At 52.7% G+C, this 21,007-nt stretch overlaps 9 protein-coding genes across 9 annotated transcripts; 5 read left to right on the top strand and 4 right to left on the bottom strand.

The window, feature by feature from the left end:
- Positions 1-1,456: 1,456 nt before the first annotated feature.
- Positions 1,457-4,467, top strand: CAT8 (DNA-binding transcription factor cat8; the record flags this gene model as incomplete). Its single annotated transcript, XM_064841967.1, has 2 exons — positions 1,457-1,533; positions 1,593-4,467. The coding sequence occupies 2 exons, from the start codon at positions 1,457-1,459 to the stop codon at positions 4,465-4,467; spliced, it is 2,952 nt and encodes a 983-aa protein (XP_064690477.1).
- Positions 4,468-5,061: 594 nt separating this feature from the next.
- Positions 5,062-5,699, top strand: LTS14_009283 (uncharacterized protein; the record flags this gene model as incomplete). Its single annotated transcript, XM_064841966.1, has 3 exons — positions 5,062-5,106; positions 5,161-5,238; positions 5,295-5,699. 3 exons carry the CDS (start codon positions 5,062-5,064, stop codon positions 5,697-5,699), a joined length of 528 nt encoding a protein of 175 aa, XP_064690476.1.
- Positions 5,700-6,358: 659 nt separating this feature from the next.
- Positions 6,359-8,134, top strand: UTR1 (NAD(+) kinase; the record flags this gene model as incomplete). Its single annotated transcript, XM_064841965.1, has 1 exon — positions 6,359-8,134. One exon carries the CDS (start codon positions 6,359-6,361, stop codon positions 8,132-8,134), a length of 1,776 nt encoding a protein of 591 aa, XP_064690475.1.
- A 614-nt stretch (positions 8,135-8,748) lies between these two features.
- Positions 8,749-10,000, top strand: LTS14_009281 (uncharacterized protein; the record flags this gene model as incomplete). The annotated part of the gene is made up of 2 exons (XM_064841964.1): positions 8,749-8,989; positions 9,201-10,000. 2 exons carry the CDS (start codon positions 8,749-8,751, stop codon positions 9,998-10,000), a joined length of 1,041 nt encoding a protein of 346 aa, XP_064690474.1.
- Positions 10,001-10,349: 349 nt separating this feature from the next.
- Positions 10,350-10,802, bottom strand: LTS14_009280 (uncharacterized protein; the record flags this gene model as incomplete). Its single annotated transcript, XM_064841963.1, has 1 exon — positions 10,350-10,802. One exon carries the CDS (start codon positions 10,800-10,802, stop codon positions 10,350-10,352), a length of 453 nt encoding a protein of 150 aa, XP_064690473.1.
- A 675-nt stretch (positions 10,803-11,477) lies between these two features.
- On the bottom strand, positions 11,478-12,030 carry LTS14_009279 (uncharacterized protein; the record flags this gene model as incomplete). Its single annotated transcript, XM_064841962.1, has 2 exons — positions 11,478-11,731; positions 11,826-12,030. 2 exons carry the CDS (start codon positions 12,028-12,030, stop codon positions 11,478-11,480), a joined length of 459 nt encoding a protein of 152 aa, XP_064690472.1.
- Positions 12,031-16,178: 4,148 nt separating this feature from the next.
- On the bottom strand, positions 16,179-17,892 carry LTS14_009278 (uncharacterized protein; the record flags this gene model as incomplete). Its single annotated transcript, XM_064841961.1, has 3 exons — positions 16,179-16,855; positions 16,900-17,309; positions 17,366-17,892. The coding sequence occupies 3 exons, from the start codon at positions 17,890-17,892 to the stop codon at positions 16,179-16,181; spliced, it is 1,614 nt and encodes a 537-aa protein (XP_064690471.1).
- Positions 17,893-18,573: 681 nt separating this feature from the next.
- Positions 18,574-19,622, top strand: LTS14_009277 (uncharacterized protein; the record flags this gene model as incomplete). Its single annotated transcript, XM_064841960.1, has 2 exons — positions 18,574-19,140; positions 19,191-19,622. The coding sequence occupies 2 exons, from the start codon at positions 18,574-18,576 to the stop codon at positions 19,620-19,622; spliced, it is 999 nt and encodes a 332-aa protein (XP_064690470.1).
- A 12-nt stretch (positions 19,623-19,634) lies between these two features.
- On the bottom strand, positions 19,635-20,974 carry LTS14_009276 (uncharacterized protein; the record flags this gene model as incomplete). The annotated part of the gene is made up of 2 exons (XM_064841959.1): positions 19,635-20,884; positions 20,917-20,974. The coding sequence occupies 2 exons, from the start codon at positions 20,972-20,974 to the stop codon at positions 19,635-19,637; spliced, it is 1,308 nt and encodes a 435-aa protein (XP_064690469.1).
- Between the last annotated feature and the right edge of the window lie 33 nt (positions 20,975-21,007).

The following is a 21,007-nucleotide window of genomic DNA, read 5'->3' as shown; positions in this document are numbered from 1 at the left end:
TCGTGGATCCGCGATGCCTCCGAAATGGTCCGCAAGAGAGTTTATGGCACAAGATCGTCATGAGGTACCTCAGGCTCGAACCGTCGTCATGACTAGCCTGCCAGACTTGTCACTCCCGAAGTTCACATCTCGTGCTTTCCGCGAGACTCGAGTCCGGTATCTTGCTATAATGATACCCTGGGTCATTACTTAAACCACTTCGGAAGCTTAGTCAAGCAAGTTTAGCACAAGGTCATCAGTGACCGGGTCGGCAGCCATGACCGTAGTACACCAGCTACAGCGATCTACAGCTTGATAGACGCAGTCTTGTGCAAAGCTACCGCATTGGGAGGATGTGAAGGCCGGATGCAGCCCAGGATCGTGGTCACGGCATCTTTCTTGGTTTGTGACTAGGTGGCGGCGGCCCCAGAAGTGCGGCAGAGCTAGCTATAGAACACCGACTTGCAAAGCTTCCGTCGCCGTTAGGAGGTCGTCGTTGATGCCATTCGGCGGAGATGGTGGCTGACAGCAAAAGATTTGAACCGACTTGACGAGTGCGCGCAACTCTCGTCTCACGATCAGCAGAGGGATGTGATTAGTCGGTCGACGTCTCTTGACAACCGACCGATGAAGTCACGAACACGGCTGCAGAGCCAGAGTCAAAAGCCATACCACACGCCGTTGACCACAATTGGCTCTTGTCAGAGCACCACAAGAAACCAACCCCGCAATTTGGCAAAATTGAGTGCGAGTCTCACAAATTGTCTGGGCCGGGCCACGACGCCGCGTGTGACATTTGTGATTTGAGTGTCGATGCAACGCCTCTCGGGCTTTTTACGTGCGTGTCAGAACTGATAGCTTCGCCGCGAAAAGTTTTCTCGTCATTCAGACCGGGAAACTATTCAGGTTTCGCATCAAGGGAGCCACAGACGGGCGGTCGAACGATTCGTATGGTCGCTCTCTGCTGCGTCGGGTGTGAAATGCAGGCAAAAGGTGGTGCTAACAGATTGAGCAGCCCTGACGCACAGGCGGAGATGCTCCCCACCCATGCGCCGGCAGCTGGGCGCTGTGGTATGAACCAATGACAAGACGGTGTCATCTTTAGTGGAAGTATATTGCAGGGTCACGTTCCGTGAACACACGGCCTAGTCTTGGACTGGGAAAGGTGTCTGTCTCTTCTCCAGATTGTGTATCTAGTGCGGTAGAGCCGGAACGATCTCGTGGTGTGCGTGTGGTCTATTTTCTGGAGCGAAACGGTGGCCTCCTGTAGACTTGCACGAGGCGACAGTCTTTGGCCGTTATACTTCATTGCGTTCCATGGATTGAGTGGGACCATCGAGCGACTACGGCAGGCTAGGATTAGCAGAGACATCATTGAGCGCGGAGTGTGCCAGGCACTGGGCGACCTTGGGTTGAGTCTGAGTACGACGACGCTTCATAATATACCTGCCAGTAGTCTGGCATACACTCGTCCGTCATGCCTGGAATACTCCCGATGAAGGTCATCAAGGTGGGCACGAATGCGCAAACGAGGATTGCGCAGGCTTGTGATAGGTACGATGCAGTGTTCCGTCGCACATTCTTTCATGACACACCTGACCATGTGGCGCTAGATGCCGAAGCAAGAAGATACGATGTGACGGCATACGGCCGTGCTGTACGCAGTGTGCGAATGTAGGGTTCGAATGCAAGACTAGTGACAAGTTGAGCCGGCGAGCATTCCCGCGAGGGTATACCGAATCATTGGAGGAGCGGGTGCGAGGGCTGGAGAATGAAGTCAGAGAATTGAAGGAGCTGTTGGACGAGAAGGACGAGAAGATCGACATGCTGACGCGGATACACTCGAACTCATCTTTGCAACTACCCTGCTCTCGACGACCGTCTCGCACGTCCGTCGATTCTGGCAGTGCGAACGCGGAGACGCCTGAGAAGGATGAAGTGTTCAAAGTGCAGCAGTCGCCTTACTTACTGGCTGGCGCCGTGAATGGTGGCGATTCGTACTTCTCGGGCACATCAAGCAGCAGGACATTCATCGAGGCCTTCAAGCACAAAGTACAGGAGACTGGCCGTTCGACGGCTGATATTTGCACTGATGCATTGCTTGCGAGCAAGTTCAAGAACTCTGCGGAGTCGTCGCCGTCACCTTCCGCACCCGTGGTCTGGAAAGCGCCACCTCGTCTTGTGTCTGATCAGCTGGTGAACATCTTCTTCCAGGAGTGGGCGCCACTGTACCCGGTGCTTCATCGACCGACGTTCTTGAACCTGTACGAAAAGTATGTCGCTGATGCTGATGCCGTGACGGACAAGACTGCCATTGCGCAGCTGAATTTGGTCTTTGGCATCTCTGCCCTATCAAACGGCTCTCGTGCTTCGGATGATCTGGAAAGCTTTGAAGGACAATGGAAGGCTGCTATCGATGCAATCTTGAACGAGAATACAATGGGCACGCTGCAAGCCTTGGTCTTGGCGCAGATCTACTGCGTGCAGCAGGGCGATCTGACGAGACTACTGACATATAAAGGTCTTTCGACCACGCTGTCAGCACGACTAGGGCTCCATCAATCACAGAAACGTTTCGCTCTCGGCACACTGACATGCGAGACGAGGAAGAAGGTGTTCTGGACGCTCTACACCGTCGATAGCTTTACTGCTGTTACACTAGGTCTTCCAAAACAGCTCAAGGACGACGATGTGCATTGCGAGTATCCTGTAGATGCCGATGACGAATATGTGACCGAACGCGGTTTTCAGCCTACCCTACCTGGCGAGTCGACTAAGTTGTCGAGTGCGCTTGCACTCTTCCGTGCTGCGCGCATCCTGTCGAAAGTGCTCGAGGAAGTCTTTCCGGCCAAGACGTCGTACGATCTTTCGATGAAGAAGCTTGGCGAGCTGTCGGATGAGCTTGATGCCTGGAGCAGCTCCCTGGCGCCACACCTTCGCTTGCAATTCGCACAGGACAAGCCGAGCACTGGCACCATCAGTAGCCGATCGCCATTGCTGTCCATGACATACCACTACATTCGCGCACTCATTCATCGACCTGCAGCTAGTGCGTCTACTGGTAGCAGCCTTTCGTCTTCCAAAATGACATTGGCAAGCTCATGCAAGCATATCGTACAACTCGTGCAGCTACTGGAGGAGAGAGCTATGTGTTTTGCGTTCTGTCTTAACAAGGATGAACTCCTGGTGTTGTCTGGCTTCGGTCTGCTTTTCCAAGGATTGGACCTTGATCCTGCATCCAAGATCCTGAAGGATAACCACAAGACTGTCTTGCGAATCATCAGCGTTTTGGACAAATTCAAGGCACCCTGCGCTATGGACTTTGGTCGCGTCGCTCGCTCCTTCTTGCCAGCGACGCCTGCTGTAACGGCAACCAAGCCCACCATCCAGCCGGCCTCGACAAAGCGTGTTCTCTCTACCCCAAAGGAGAGCGTACCGACGCTGTCGCGTCACAATTCAGACTCCGCCGCTATGACAATCACCCCAATCCCTAGCCTGCCAGCATCGACTCGAAGACAGCTCAAAGCAATTGCTTCGCGCTTCACAATGAAGGGTTCATCCTCCACGTCGACAAAGATGGATCCACCATCTGATCATCGTCGTGCGACCGTCCACAACATTAGTCTTCACCCTAATGCGTTCGTGACGCAAAGCCAACCCTCGCTATCGCCACCCATGCCGGCAGCGGTATACCAGCCATCCTCCTTGTCCCGCTCCGAGCCATCGCGTAGTCCGAGCAACACATATGGACGACCAGCGTCGATGCTAGAACGGCCATCGGCGCCTCGCCCCGTAAATAAGACTCGACCTGCATCGCAGCAGCACATGCAGCCACCACAACAAAAGCCGAAATCTAAGCCGCAACAGAAGCCAAGTAGCCATCCTAACCTAGACTACCTATCATTTGGCCTAGAGTCTGAGGATCGTGTTAGGGTAGCTAACAGCACAAACTCAGTCCCTATCAAGTCTGAGCCATCGCCTACGGAATGGGAAAAGCTACTCGGAAGTCTCGACAATGGCCAGACAAATATCTATGATGCCTGCTATGGAGGTCAGCCCATCGAAGCACTATTCGATACTGCTCACCACAATACGACATCCATGGCCGCTCATGCCACTGCAATCCAGGCAGCCACCGCAACCCAAGCAGCGGTCGCCGCTTCCGCCTCGTGGGATGCAGATCTTTGGAGCCTATATCAGACCGACACGAATACGAGCGATCTTTCGGCATTGACGAACAGCAACGCGAGTGGACAGACGGAGAGCTTGTTCTCATTCACATCGGATGAAGATGGGGTGCGACTTGTGCCTTCACCGCCACAGAAGGATGATGTGGCGGGAGGTCCCTGGCCAGGAAGTGTAAATGGCAGCACTGATGACTTGTACAGGGGCATTTGTGTGCCAGCTGACTTGCTCGCGCACGGAGAAGAGCTGGGCTTTGGTGCCGCAGCAGGCAGTTGGGATGAAGGGCTAGGATTAGGCCTGTAGATTGGATGGAAAGGTGCTAGTATCGAAGTATCGTACTTGGCTGGTGTATGATATGGGACGTACCGGCGATATCGGACAGCAGGGAACAGTATGCTTTGTGAATGTAGGACTTGGAAAGCGCGATGACAGATACCTGCTCTATTGATGAGCGCTGCGATGCTGTTGGACCAGGATCGGGATTTTGGGTGGGCGAGGTTTGGACGGTCTCCTTGGAAAGCTTCGCAGACTGAACTAATCACATGATAACGAGGAACTTATCCAACATTCACTAGTTCCAGTCCAACGATCGCACATTCCAGAACTCGCTCGCTTATGGACCTCGTGGCCTGCAGTGAAGCCATCAGGCGCTAAGATGACATCATCTTGCGTGCCTTCTTTTCCACATGCCACGCACACACGCCTGCAGTTGCCAGGTGACTCTTTGTCGTTGATTGCCTACATGTAGGAAAGTTCTTCATTTTCCTCCTTCCTGACACTAGCACATACCTTCGCACGACCGACACCGATATCACTGTTCCGACACAAACGTTCCCAAGCCTATCCCAGCAGACTAGCAACACATCTTCCAATCGATCTACCAACACTACCTTCAACATGTCTGACAAGGATACTTCTACTCTTCAGAGCTACATCGACAAGGTATGGTGGCCCTGATCACTGACCATGATGATGTACGACTGACATGATTTTCAGGCTAGCGGCGCTGCTCAGTCTGTTCTGGGCAATATTACTGGCAACAGGGCTGACACTGCTCAAGGCGAGAGAAAGAAGGTCAGACACAACATAATCAAGGGTGGCGACACACATGATAGCTAACTTCGTTGCAGGACATGGCCGATGCCAAGAACGATCTCTCCCATGCTGGTGCTTCGATCGGTGGCGTCTCCGTCTCCAGCTCAGGCGTCGCTGCCAACCATCCAGATCGCCAGCAAGGCTCATGGGACCAGACCGTAGGCTCTGGCAAGGAGGCTCTCGGCGGTCTCCTCGGTGCTGAAGGCCTCAAGCGTGAGGGTCAGCAGCAGAACGCTCAGGGCAAGGCTCAAGAGGCTCATGGCCAGGTGTCCGACCTTGGTACTGGTATTGCCGACCGCGTTTCGGGCACTGTTGGGGGTGCCGTCGCTGGGTTGACTGGTGATCGTGAGGAGCAGGCTGCTCAGCAGGCTAAGCATGATCAAGGGAAGACGCTGCAGCGTGGTGCCGAGGCCGACATCAACAAGCAGAATCAGCCGTAGGACGGTGGTCAAGCTCAACAGCATTCGTGAGGCTTTTTTCTTGACCTGCGATATGGGATTGACGAGACGTGCCTAACATCTTGAGGTTTTGGCAGCAAGCTGGAGGCTGAGATGTGATGCCTACGGGCTCTCCTGGTGTGGCTTAAGCATTAACGAAATGAACGATTTCTACTCTTATAACTCGTCCCCACACTTGTTCCATTAGCAATAGCTGCAATTGTCTCCCTCTGTGAAGTCAAGCTGTGCGGATCGTGAGCTTGCAGGAAGGGAGATCTCGCGTGAATACAGCCGAGTCGGCATCGGGAAGCGAGCATGAATTCTGCCAAGCAGGAGGAAGGTTTGGAACATTCGCGCCAAAACGTACCTCCAGTCAATCAGCACCTTGATAATGTTGAATGAGAAATCTGCCGGACAGCCTCCTCTTCACTACACCTGCACTGCCATCACCAATGGATCTATCAATGCTCTCGACGTCATTCTTGATATTGTCTTTTTACACCTTAACCATGTCTGATCATCAACGATAGCCCGCACGGAGTAGCATCATCTTAAACCCGAAGGAATAGTGACATAATCATCAATACGCCTGATCACCTATTCGTCTTACCATATTCATCTCCATCCTACGAAGGTCGTCTTCAGTTCAGGCAGATCGCAACATGGAGGACCGACAATCACAAACCTCACCAGGCACTCCCAAGTCGCCAGACAAACCGCATAGACATGGCGGGGCGATGGCCGAAGCAATGGCAACTCGCACGCCTATCCGCAGAGACTCCTTCGACCGACCAAATGGCTTCCCTCTCCCCATGCTCGACTCGACGCCTCGCCGTTTCAGCACTGGCGCCAATGCCATCCCGATGCCGGCGCCGCAAGTCTTCGCTGCACAAATAGCAGCAGAAGCAGAACTGGATGAGAAACGGAGTCAGCGCAAAGACGCCCAGGACATCGAGACCGCACTGAACAAGTTCCAATTTTACAGCCAAACGCCGAGTATTGCTCGTCTGGCTGCGTTGACGAGTCCTTGCTACTTCCACAAGAGGTTTGGTGATGCGGTGGATATTGAGAAAGTGCTCGAGGAGATCAAGGGCGATGATCAATTATCGCACAGTCGGCTTATGCAGACTGCGGCGAGTGTGCGGGAAGTCAGTCGACAGTTGCAGAGAAGACCGTTGAAGAGGGCTGTACGGAATGTCATGGTCATTACAAAGGCGAGGGACAATACATTGGTTTCGCTCACGAGAGAGTTGGCGATGTGGCTGCTGGGGACACCAAGATACGGCAAGGACATTGGTGTCAATGTCTGGGTGGACTCGAAGCTGAGGAAGAGTAAGAGATTTGATGCGGACGGACTTGTGAAGAGTGATGAGAGGTTTAAAGATATGCTACGGTTCTGGACGCCCGCGCTTTGTTTGGAGCAGCCAGAGCTGTTCGACCTGGTCATCACGCTCGGTGGCGATGGCACCGTCCTCTTCACTTCTTGGCTCTTTCAGCGGATCGTCCCACCTGTGCTGGCTTTCTCCCTCGGATCTCTCGGCTTCCTCACAAACTTCGACTTTGAGCAATACAAACAGCAGCTGAACCATATCATGGGAGACGCTGGCATGCGTATCAACATGCGTATGCGCTTTACCTGTACCGTCTACCGCGCCGCTGCCTCAGTGCTCACAAACACCGCACAGTCTTCCTCCGCCAGCCTATCTACTTCGATGGCAGGCGGTCCACCAACCCGGACCAATACAAATGAGCTCGAGTCTACGAAGATCGAGGGCGAGACGCACGAAGTGCTGAACGAACTAGTCATCGATCGTGGTCCATCATCCTACATTTCCAGCCTCGACCTCTACGCCAACGACAGTCTCCTCACCCGCATCTCAGCCGATGGCATCATCCTCTCCACACCAACGGGAAGTACAGCATACTCGCTATCCGCTGGCGGAAGCCTTGTCCACCCGGACATCCCAGCCATCCTCCTCACACCTATATGTCCGCACACATTGTCCTTCCGACCAATGCTCCTGAACGACGACATGGCCTTGAAAGTAAGCATCCCCTTCTCCGGCCGTGGCGGCGCCTTCGTCTCCTTTGATGGCAAAGGGCGTGTAGAATTAGGTCGTGGGGATGAAGTCGTGGTGCGCGCTTCCGCTTACCCTTTCCCCACCGTCATGGGCAGGCCACTGGAGTGGTTCGATAGTATCAGCCGGACTTTACGATGGAATACGCGGGCTGCGGAGCAGAAGGGGTGGGCAGGTGGTGCTGCGGGACATGGCGAGGGTGATGGGGCGGATATTCTTGATGAGGGGGAGAGGGAGAAGGAGTTTGATATTGATTTTGCGGAGGAGGAGGCGGCGGTGGCGGCGAGTCGGGATAGTGGGTATGGAGGTGCTTCGAGTGAGGAGGACGGGAGGGGAGAGAAGAAGGGTGGGTGGCGGTAGTCAACGATTGGGATGATTTCATGTTGGAGAGGATGATTACTTTTGAGCGATGGTGTCCTGGTGTTGTTTTCGGGATTTCGCATTGTGCTTTGGATAGAGAGGACCCTTGGATATATTGGGCTCAACGTATACTCGATGAGTATGCACATGGGCGCAGGGTGCATGACCTATCCTGTATGCTCCATACTGAGACTGCTCGCACGTACAAGAAAATAGCTCGTCTGTCCCGATTTGAAAGGATCCAAGCGTATCGAAGCCCTACAGGACTACACTACATACTCATACACTTACACATACATTCTCACTATAAACACTTATGACGAACACTGCATATATGTCATAGTCATGTCGAATGATATATATGGCCAACCGCTCCGAGGGGCGCGTCCCGCCTGTTACGTCAACTCGAACTCAAAAGCGCGTCGTCGGTACAACCAAGAAACAACCTGGAACACGGCTCGCTGGGCTGTAGGCGCTCTGATGCGTACTCTTCCAGAACTGGTAAGCAACGTGTAAGTAATATATCCAAGAATCACAACGTCTATAACTCACCCATCACGGCTTCTTACATCTCCCAATTCGTTTCCCTTCAATCTAATCTAATACACTCAGCCATGGCGGGCCAGGATGCAAAAAAACAAGATGCCAAGGAGCAGAAGCAAGATGGGAAGCAGCAAGGAGGCTTCTCGGAAGAAGAGACGAAGCAGGAGTCGGCCAAGATGGCGAATCAGTCTCAAGAGGCTGCGAAGAAAGCCGATGAGTTGTTACAGGCTGCTGCTGGTGCTAGTGATCCGGACGAGAGACAGAAATTGCTTAATGAGGCCCTGGAACAGCAAGTCAAAGCAGGGTCGTTTGGTAAGACGGCAAAGTATCTTAGATCTGGTACTTTTCAAGGAATGGCGGCCGGGGGTGGACTGGGGATGGTTCCTGTAAGTACGGCTATGATACCCAGCCATTCATAAGACGTTGTCGGCGCTGACAATCGAACGGGGGCTGACATTGGGGACTTTAACTGGGACTCTGGTTGGCGGTGTGGTGTCCCTTATCACTGGGGGCCTTGGGGCAGGGCTCGGGGCCCTTGCCGGATGGATTGGTGGACCAATGTTCAAAGTTGGCGACGCAGCTGGCGGGGCAATACGCAAAATCACTGGTGACCTACCTGGATGGGTCGCCAGTGAGGAGCAGAAGGAAGCCATCGAGAAAATGATGGGTCAGATCAAGGATACGGATACTCCGAACCGGAAGGAATTGGAGCAGTTGCAGAAACAGGGTCCTGTAGAGGAAACGGTCAACAGGGCGCAGGTGGGGTATGCTGACCAGAAGAAGAGTTGGACGGGTTATGCCTCTTCTTTTATGTCTGGTGGTGGTGGTGGCAAGGGAGGAAGGGAGGCAGACGGCGGCGAGAAGTCTGCTTCGGGCGGGGAGAAGCAGAGTACTCCGCAGAAGAGGAAGCCTGAGCAGGGAACGGAAATTCAAGACAAGTCAAAATCGGCTAAAAGTAGTGCAAAGCAGGGTGATGGTCCACAACCAGCCAAAAGCTCATCGTCAAAAGCGTCGCAGCCAGCAGCCGAAGGAGGCGAGCAAAAAGCGCCACAGCAGCCAGGAGAGAAGCGGAAGCCTCGTAAACTACGCCCTAGTGGTGCAGCAGACAAGGCTGGTAGTCCGAGCGGGGCGAACAAGCCAACGCCACAGAAGAAGCCTAGTCAAAGCGACACAATGGCTGCAGCCAAGACACCTGCTGGTAATAATGGTGCGAAGACAGCGAAGCCACAGGGCGAGAAAGCTGGTGCACAGAAGCCTAAGCCGCAGCCAAAAGGAAAGCCGGATCAGAAGTCTGTCGATGCATTGAAATCAAAGATGGTTTAACTTTTGCTGCGCAATGACCAAGCCACGATTCCGCGCGAGGTGCTGTTCGAAGGGAGAGTCGGGGGGAACCATGTTCTTTTTTACCGCACCACGTTTGCTTGCTTGTAGCAACGCGTACTCCCACATGGAAGGACCTCAGTACATACACTACTACAGAGCTCAGAGTTGCCTTCAGATCCTCCGACTAGTCCAAAGTTTGCCGCAGGACGCCTTCTATCAAGAGGAAGACCCACCGGTTTGCCATACATGCCTCGAAGTGAGCCTGGCCTGCTGACGGGACCCTATGAGAATTGGACATTAACTCGATTTTCTCACCGCTCACTTCGACCTTTTACAACGCCCTGCCCTCTCACTTCGACCTCGACTTCGTACCCGATGGCAAGCCGACCCCGAGCAAGAACAGTGCTCGGATGACCCCAACACCAGCCGTGATCATAAAATTTCCAATCTCCTCGACTTTCCACAGGAATGGAATAGCCGTCCCATGCTTTGAACCGTAGAATCCGAATGATGCTACCACAATGAAGATGTCGGTGATCAGCAGACTGGCTTCTAGTGCCCGCCACACCGTCAGATCATGCGGTCGGGCTCGCAGGAGAAAGACCTGGAGGAGAACGAAAGCGGCGTAGAAACCCGCTGAGGATTGGAGCAGGAATGTTGACTCTGGTGTTGGTAGTTTTGGTGCTGAAGGCCCGAGTATGAGGGAGGGTGCGAAGAGGGAGGTCAAAGTACCACTTATGGCGAGGATCGGGTCGATGGTCGTGAAGAAGATGCGGTACGGTGCTGGTATTTTTGTCGTCATGTTTGAGACGTATCTTGGGGTACAGAAATGGTGCTTGTTGGGAGGATTCTGGCTTTTATAGTTGCTTTCGTACACGTGGAAGACTGCTGGCCTCACATCAGCTCCTGCAGGCCAAGGACGCGATGCGGGGTTGTGGCTTGCGTGACCTCACTTCGACACGCACGGTTTGTAAAGAATGCTCTAGGTGTACAGAGGAGTTTGAAATATGAAGCATCGATCTTGGGCCCCGTGCTAGATCTGGTCAGATGTTACCGTACGCAGGGAGTGATTGTGATAACCACTCTACAGTGCACGGATCTCATCACATAACAGCTATAAGGCGGCACTGCATGGTTCAGGATTGCGATGGCTATACTTCCTGCTCAGTGGCATATACCCATCTGGAACGATTCGGCAACAGCAGCACTTTCGCTGTTAGAGCGCAAGGCAGGACCGAAATTGCTCCTGCCTTGCAGATGATGTGCTGTTACACTCAAAGCGCTGATATGGCCATTGCCTCCATGAAGACGAACCGGACGAAACGGCTAGTACATCACGGATGTTGCGGCACTTCCGAGGGAAGCAGGCTCACTGCCAAAGCTCACAACTGACGTCGTGGCTGGCCATCGTAAGCTCGGATTTTCACGCATCTTGCTCTTTGTGATGCTAGACTCCCACGAGGTCTCCGTACTCCAGTCAAGCAATGCTCGCATCGTTCGAAAAGTGGTACTTGACATTGGCGAAGTTGTCCGTTGCAAAGCAGTAATACCATACCAGATCCTGAACCAGACTCTCATTGCGTACACTATGCTCGGCATTGCCAGGGATGAATACATGGCTTCCGGCCTTCACTTTGTGCTCGATCATGTCCACGTTGACGATCCCCTCGCCGCTGATAATGTAGTACGTTTCTGCCTGCCAGTGTCTATGCGGACCAAGGTGTCCACCAGCTAGGCACGGCATCCCGTCGCTGCGAGGCTTGCCCGGTAACGATAGTCAGAGCTTGGTGATGTTTATGCCTGCGGAATATAGATAATTGCTTACAAGTAGCAATACCAGTTGTGAGCCAATCAGTGGGCATGCGATCCGATGAAAAAACAGTCTTCCAGGTGATTTGGCCACGAGTTGGGTCATTGTAACCTCGGACCTCCAGCTTCTCGATATTTTCTCGGCTCAGACACACAGTGTTGACACCATCGGGCTTGGGCGCTTGATTGTTCACTTCCCCTGTTGAGTATGAATCTCCCATGGTGGTCGTAGGATATAGTTACTCGTGTCCTATGGAGCAATGACGATAGTGAGGAACGGTGTGACTTTCGGCAGTCGAAAGCTGGATGTCAGCTGGGTTTACAGCCAGATCCTCCGAGTTCACGATGTGGACGATCCATCTGAAGCAGCTTTCGTTGTGGTCTGGAGGCCCGGAAGAGTGCGGCTTGACGCATGGCGTCGACAAATATTGTCAACCTTCCTTTAAGATGTTTCTCTATTCAGCCAGTATAACAGAAAAATACAATCTTGGACACACTCTATAGTAAGACATCCCCGTACAGGCTGTCCCTTCGCCATCATCACGACCACAGAATCTCAGACTGGCGGCCAACCTCTACATGCACTACTCTTCTTCTGGTTCCGGCCTGTCCTCCCACTTATCGTTCTGTGCATCCACCAATATCCTGGGGTTGCCTCTCAATACTCATACACGTTGTTAAGGTCGCCATAGAGCCCTACTCAAAACCCGCTCACACCGCTGAAGCGACCTCCTCGGAGCCTCAATCCTACATCGACCACAGTTGCACATCCCCTGAAACCTCTCTAAGGCAGCTGAGCTATCCACACCAGCTGCCCTAGACTTGTACATGGCAATCCCATCCAACGACAGTATCCCACACGGACATTGTCCAGACTTTTCACTGACAGGTAATATAGTAGCTCGATCAGGTCTTGCTGCACGGAGATTTTATTGCTGTTGCTATGCCTTCACATCCGCTGCCATCTGCTTGTAAATGATTAGTCTATACCACAACAGTAGCCCACACGGCCTCAGTCTGCGATTTTCACTGATGGATAATATAGTAGCTCAACCACTTTTCCTCTGGACGGGGAGTTCATCGCTGTTGTTATGCATTCGTCGAAGCCAAATCAGTCCAACTCTGCCCCATTCGCAATCTCCTCGGAGCCTACCTCAATCTCTACGGCATTTAACAAGGCGATACTCTTCGGCAAACATCATGCCTTGGTTACTACTCCTTTGCTTCCCGGAGCTAGCAGTACCCCTCGCCGCTCGCCGCTCGCCGCTGCCTCCCTCCTCTCCCTCTCCCGGACTCCGACACCCCTCCTCTCCTCCCGCCTGCTCTCTATATGCCTAGACTGGTTTCAACCTCCCTGGTCACTACCTCTCTGGTTCCGACCTCCCTCCTCTCAGCCTTCTTCCTCTCGACCTCCCTCCACTATACGTCTCTCCTTTACATCTCCCTGCTATTTACGTTCTCTGCGCTTGCCTCCTCTACCTCTTCACTACCTGCCTTCCTGCCGCCTGCCTCCTCTCTACATCCCTATTACCTCCCTTCTTCCTAGCTCGCTCCTCTCCAACTGTCTCGATTCGATCTGCCTCCTCTCTACCTACGTCCTCTCTATCTCACCCTACCTATAGCACTCTATTAGAAATTCTCCTCTCCTTACTTGATCTATATGACTACTCCTCCCTGCCTCCTAGGTTATCCTGCTTCTTCGCGCTCGACCTCGACTGGCCCCAAGACTCGGATATCTGGAGGTTAATTTGGCCTTCGAGCTTCCTCTACCTAAGTACTTTGTTTGATAATCTTCCTTTCCACCTTATCCATCTGTTCCCAAACCCACGGCGTTCGCTCTCCAGTGCTGCTCTTCAACTTCGCTGATATTTGGACTTCTGGACTCTGGGCTCGGGATTCCCGGCGTCCGGACTTCTGGCACCCACAACACGAGATGTGTACTTCTAACGACTGGATGACGGATATCTTGAACCCCTGATATATTGGCATCTGGTGTCATGTTGTCTAGCCATCCGAAATCAAGGGAAATGGCTCGCACTCGCACATACATCTCTCTATATCCCGTTTTCTGTACACTCGAGGCGTCGAGGATCTCCGGCTGCTCAATCCTTCCTGAAAAAGTCGCCTGAGTGTGATCTCGCACAAGTTTTGATCCCACAACTCCGCCGGTTCGTCCTATCGCAAGTTTGATGCAACAAAGCTATGCTGGATGCAGAATTTACTGTACCAGCTTCTGCTTTGATGATATATATCGGCTGAGCAATTGATTTCGCGATTTAGTCTGGCCGTTAGGCTTCGATGCAAGAGGGTGATCAAACTTGCTTCTCCTGTTGTGATGGCCTCGGTCGATCGTCCGATACACGGAGTCTCTAGTGCATCAGGGCTTACTCGAAACCTATGTGAACGCACATGCTGGTGTGCTCAAGTCTTACTTCACGCCTAGGTGAATCGACATACTGCTGTCTTGAAGCTTTTCGAGGAACATACACTACATGAGTTGCTGGCCGCGCTCCTTCCTGATATATCGGACGTCAAAGTCTGGTACGGCACGAGACGGTCTTACGACAGGGGCTATATTCTTCTGGTCGTACGCTCACTGAACCTTCATCAAACGGTTGCTAAGTATCACTTGTTGCATGGCTCACTTACTATCATTATCAAAGCTCACTTAGCTCTGGCTCACTCGAGGTGGTTGCACTACACCAGTAATGTAAAAGACTACTCCACCGACAATAGATCATCTGCAACAACAAGATCATCTGCAACAACAAGATCATCTGCAACAACAAGATCATCTGCAACAACAAGTACAACACCAACTTGCAGACATCATCCTGAAACACCCGGAAAAACACACACGCATCCAATACCTTACCAAGATCTCAAGCGAGCCGACACCTCTCTCGTGGAAGGGCAAACCAGTCCCTACCTTGCGCGCCAAGTGAGTCCTCGCTGTGCGCTAGCGGAGTGGACTTTCAGACAACTCCTGCATTAGATAACCCGAGCAACGGCCGTTCTCTGCATCTTCGCAGAGCCCTTATATATCAACGAAAACCTTACCGAGCGTCTCTTGCACACGGTAGCCCGAGCGATTCCCGTTCTCTGCACCAAGGCGAGGTTTTCGTACATCAGCAATATCTCGATCGTATCTGTCTCACATCACGCACGATGGTAAACGACAAGGTCAAGAAGCCGTCCAACACTGCTCAGCTGATAATTGACGCAAGTGGTGGCCACGAGCCCCGTGTCGGTGGTCGGGCGCAGCGTCTGGTGTGTAAGACAAACCCAATCAAGTCCGAGGAGTGGCTTGGGCACTCGCTATCTGACGATAAGCGTTCTCCCTTCGCTGGCAATGTCAAGATCGAAGGAAGAGTGTGAGGCACTAGTGGTTTGCGTTCGATAAGGCCTCCCAGGAAGCTGACGATTGATATAATGAGGCGAGAAAGCGCACACCACCACAAGCACTCGACGCTGTCTGTGCAGCCATCAGCACCGTGCAACCAAGCCAAAAGGAAACTATGATATTCGGCCGTGGCCTTGAAGGTCAGGTATTCAACAGCAGCGGCACCAACTCGAAAGATGATGGAAGGTTCCGCCGTGCGGGATTCGATACCAACGATGCAATTCGCCGCAAATCAATGTAATCCTACCTCCTGTCTCCACATCAGAATACCAACAAAACTCCGGCCGCACACAAGCCTGCTCTTCTTGCTATCCAGCAACACTTTAACGAGTCCTTCCGCCAGTATCTCTAGGACGCCGGCCTTGATACTGGTCACTTCGTCAACCAGGTCGGCCACGACCGCCTTAGCCTGAATACTACCGAGCTAGCATTGGATTGTCGTATACAATATGCTGCACAAGCTAGACTCCCCTTACTAGGTCGTACATGCTGCTGGTATTAGAAAGCAGACTGAAGCGTCTATTGGCAAGCATTAGGATACATCATGAACGGTGCATAGTCGACCACTACCTTGGTCGCGTGGTGCTTTTCTCAACAAAGTGTTTCGCGATACACTCGGTGGAGGGGACTGTAGTGGCGGAAGAGCCTCGAGCGCCGTGGGAATGTCGATACGTCAGTTCAACAAGCTGATGCATCATCTGTGAGTGAGGCTGGAGATGCCAGTACGCCAATAGAAGGAGCTCAAACACCACAGGGCCGCACGGCTGATGGACTCCCTTATATATTTTGGCATCTCATCGCACAGAATCTTCCGTATCGATGTCTTCAATGACCGCTAGATGATGACAACGTGTAGAAGACAGAGATATAGTCACGCGATGTGGTTCTTCGGCACATAGGACGCTGGCCACATCCGGTAAATCTTCTTCGAAAAGTGATTCTGAGTTGATGCACCACACACCACAACTAGACAGCCTCGACTCTTGCTTCCGGAGGCGCTTTGCGTTCAGAACCATCGTCATTGAATTCGCCATCCTCCATAGCCTTCGCAGCGTAGTTGTTACCGGGCCTAACGAATCCGAAAAGCTCGTCCATCTGATCTATCCTGAGTCCCTTGGTCTCATGGATGAAGAAAAAGGCATAGATGCTGGCACAGACGAGCATAGTAGCAAAGAAGACATAGACTCCGTAGCCCATACTGGTGTACATCTCCGGCAAGCTCTTGGTGACTACAAAGGTCCATAGCCACACGCTCATTCCAGCGAAGGGACCTGATATCGATCTTAAGCTGCTTGGGAATATTTCGGCAGAAATAATCCAGGGAAGTCCATTAGCTCCACAGGACCAGGTCGCGCCAAAGACCATGATGGCTGCAGTTGCCGCTCTTCCTCCAGCGATCGTGCTCGCCGATGGAGATGAGGTGGCGCTAGGTCGAGCGACAGCTATATACCCAGCAAGGTAGTACTGGCATACTGCGCAACCGAGGGACGACACGATCCATGGCCACTTTCGACCAAAGCTGTCCACAAAGAATGTGTAGAAGATGATCGAGCCACCTGCTTTGATGAGGCCGTAGACACCTGTCCACAGAGTGACATCGGTCAAACCAATGGAGTTGAAGATCGTGGGAGAGTCTTCGGACACTGTCAATATCTCGACATGTTTGTCAAATCGAGACTCAACTTACAATAGTTAATCGCCGCTGCGCCTGACCACGCTTGCCACATGAACATTATAAAGACCAAAGCGAAGCGGTTACGCATGCCCTTGAGCGTAGCCTCCTTTGCTGCACCCTTGATGAAGGCGCCAAAGGTCGGTCGGGCCCCAGTCGAGACAGATCGTTCATGCTCGATCTGTCCTCTGACAAACATGACATCCTCGTGGATGTATTGATGGTCGACCGGTAGGTTGCGATAGTAGCTGTAAACTTTGTATGCCTCTTCGGTGCGATCTTTCTTCAACAACCAGACAGGCGACTCGCGCAAGAACGGGATCCCGATCGCTAGCAACGCTGCTGGGATTAATTGCACACCCATCGGGATACGCCATGCCGTTGAAGAGGTCTTGGGGATGTTGTGGACGACACCATAATTAATCCTAGAACGATGAAGTCAGCTTAATGCCGAGAATCGACCAGCGTGGGGTTGTCTCACCAGAAGCCAATCACAGCGCCAACCTGGTAGAAGGATTCAAAGAAACCAGTGAGTCGACCACGTATGGCGGGAGGCGCAAGTTCGCTGACGTATATGGGACAGACAGCAGCAATACCACCAACACCGAGTCCGGTGAAGAGACGACCGGCGTAGACTAGCCCGAGCTGATGAGTCGGGACCGTACACAGGACAGCTCCAATGATGAAAATGATGTCCGAGATGATGATGGTCTTCTTGCGGCCGAGCAGTTCCAGCGAAAAGAACATGAAGAAAGCACCGAAGAATCCTCCAGCAGAGTAGATACTGGTGAGGTTGCTTGAAACCTCATTCTGCTGCGCCTTGCTCATCTTGCTCAGGCCAAAGTCGCGCTTGAAGGAGGACTGCGTGATAGTGGTACCGATGAAGGCCGAATCGTAGCCATATGCCATCACGCCGAGCGAGACGATCAGGGCAGAGGCATAGACTCTCCGGTTGTAGACCTCAGCCGGTGTGGGCCTGTCCTCCTTGGCACGTCCGAAACCAGTCATGATGGGCGATGTCGTCGAGTGAGAGTGTGACAAGATGGATGATCCGAGTTCTAAGATGATTCCTATGCGGATGCATCGCGCATATCTATAGAGATCGGCAGTATGCCGGTACTACCTCCGCTCGTCTCGAGCGACGCCACCACGCGGAGTTGGTGCACGCGGAAAACATGGATTATGCTCTCCAGGTGTGGGGAGTATATGAGTCGGGGTGGTGAAGATGGAGGTCGTCGCAAATGAGAGTGCCGAGGGACGTCTTGTGTGGGGACTTCCATCTGGTCTGACGTCGGCGGGTCGTACCTTGTCGTCTACTGAGCTGATGCCAAGCTCGGCTCGCCATCGGCAAGCACATCTAGCTCAGCCGATGGACTTCCGACGTACTCATCCTCCTACTGCTCGCGAGACCGTCGCCAGACCCGCAACCTTGAAAATAACGCGACCATGCTCCGACTAGACTGTGCCGAGAATGTCGATGATGTGGAATGCTCGCATGGAGATCTAGTGGAGGACCTCGCGTGTCCGACGCGATGCGGGATCTGTTCGGAAATGTACGCCGTGGCATTAGAACAATCTTCTGATTGAAGAGGTAGCACCTTCCCTTCTTCCTTCAGCCTCGAGACTGTCACTTTCCCGTGTGAACCCCATCACCAACAATCTCTTCTCCAACACTCATCACGTTTCAAAATGCCATCGAACGAGAACGGCGTCGGCAGCAATGGCAATGCAGCCGCATCAAGACCATACCCACCAGGCATCCATGTTCCATCATTGACATTCTTCGACTCTTCCACACGGCAGGAACTCGACCCTGAGACACAGACCAAGCACATCACCTTTTTGGCAAAGTCTGGCATCCACGGCATCGTACTAGCTGGAACCAATGGCGAGGCTATCGCACTGAGCAGGAAAGAGAAAGTCGATCTAACACGCCTGGCAAAGAAGGTCGTCTCTCACGCAGGCAAGCCAGATCTACCAATCACAGTCGGCACCAGCGGTATATCAACTCGCGATGTCATCGACGACTCTGTGGCTGTAAAAGAGGCTGGCGCCGACTTTGCGTTGATCCTCGTCCCCAGCTTCTTCCATTTCGCGATGACCAAGGACGCCATTTGCGAGTTCTACGAGGAGGTCGCTGATGCATCGCCAATTCCGGTCTTGATATACAACTTCCCGAACGTCACAGCCGGCCTCAACGTGGATTCGCCAATGCTCGATCGTCTTGCAAAGCACAGCAACATCGTTGGTGTCAAGGTAAGTTTTGCCACTCCTTGCCACATGTATCATTCTGACTCGAGATTCAGCTCACTTGCGGAAGCATTGCCAAGGTCACTCGAGTCAGTGCCGCTTTCTCCCCAAAGCAATTCTCGGCACTTGCTGGTCAAAGTGACTGGCTCATCCCGGCCTTGTCCGTGGGCGGCACCGGTTGCATCACTGGTGTCGGTAATCTCTACCCGAAATCCTGTGTGGCAGTCTATGATCTCTACATGGCTGGAAAGTTCGAAGAGGCACAGAAGCTGCAATACACTCTTGGTGTCTCCGAGCTTGGCTTTGGCGATGGTGGCATCAACGGGACAAAGTGGGTCGTATCGGAGTTGCTGGGATATCCTGAGGAGGCGAGACATTGCAGAAGACCATATCCTCGATTCACCAGCAAAGACAAGCAGAAGTGGATCCTGGATCAGGTCCGGACGCTTGAGTCAGAAGAAGCGCGATTGAACAAGTCTAGCGCATAGACGACTCCCATACTAGACGACCGCAAACGACATAGAAAATAGATCAAGCGATACTTGTCGCACATCAGCTCTCAGCTTTGTCGTGTCTTGACGCCGATGCACCTCCTCTAGCACATCTGCTATTGGTTTAGCATTTGATGCTTGGCTCTGCATGTTGCGTATGGCTTGTATCATCCACTGGCGCTCCTCGAGACCATCTTCCTCGCAGCACGCCATTAATAAAGGCCAGATAAAGTTCACCGGCAGCTGATCCCCAGCTTGCTGAAGCAGATTGGTGATGCGCTTGATCGTGGTTCGTGCTTCCATAACGTCAGGTGTAGCTGGTAGATGCTTGTAGGCAACACGATGAAGATGTATATGACCAGCATGATAATTGGCCCAGTACACCCTGTAGCTCCTAGTAATGGCAACCGCGATATCCTGAGCAATGTGACGTTCGGTCAAAGCACCAGCTACAGCATGATCCATCAGTGCTGGACGTTGTGCTTCGAGCGTCCGCAGATCTTCAGAGATCTTAGCAGCGACAGCCATGACTTCTGTCTCGTCTGCGACAGTGCCGCGAGTACGATGCCACGGATCGATGTTACTGACTCGTGCCATGATGCTCTGTACTCTCTGATAGAATGCTATTCCTGGCGCATACAAGATGTCGAAGAGAATGTCTTCTATTGCATCATCACCACGACCCGCAGATTCTCTGGTATCTCCTTCATTTGGCGTTCCGTGTCGGGCTGTAGTCGGAGTGTACTCGTTTCTGTCCGTTTCTGCAACAAATGCACCATCTGTACCTGCCGATGCCGCGCGAGAGTCGATGAGACGAATCCAAGCTATCAGTCGCTTCTCAGCTGTGCTCAATTGCTTGCCTCGATGACTTGCAAGAAGAGTAGCAGCATCTCGCAGCACCGACTGTGCATCTCGGACTTTGTTCGTGATCAGGTCAGCGTACGCAAGGAAGAAGGCTGTTGCTAACCCATACACTAAGTTACCAGCAGTCCCAGTCGAGTCTTTGGTGGCATTAGTGACGAGGACATTGTATGCCTTGTCGTACAGTGCCCGGCGGTCCGTTCTCACACTGTTTTCGCCACCACTGTACTCGAGCGCTGAGAATGCCATCATAGCATGCCGTACCATAGATGAGGACTCTGCGAGGGAAGCCAGCAACATCTTCGTGGAAGTCCATCGTGGACCGACCTCGACGGACGACAGTATTGGAGGTACGACAGAGGCCAAGAAATGCTCTACCAGTGCTTGACCACCAGTGTCTGCAGACGAAGCAGGCGAGACATTATTGTACCCATGTACCGCCAGAGGACTACTCGCTGGACCTGCGCGAGCCGACGTATCTCGATCATCTAGAGTAGTCACACGAGCAAGTGTAGAGCCAT

The sequence above is a fragment of the Recurvomyces mirabilis genome, assembly GCF_035927965.1.
Source record: "Recurvomyces mirabilis strain CCFEE 5264 chromosome Unknown scaffold_30, whole genome shotgun sequence".
Taxonomy (NCBI): domain Eukaryota; kingdom Fungi; phylum Ascomycota; class Dothideomycetes; order Mycosphaerellales; family Teratosphaeriaceae; genus Recurvomyces; species Recurvomyces mirabilis.
This window is presented reverse-complemented; position numbering and strand designations above follow the sequence as displayed.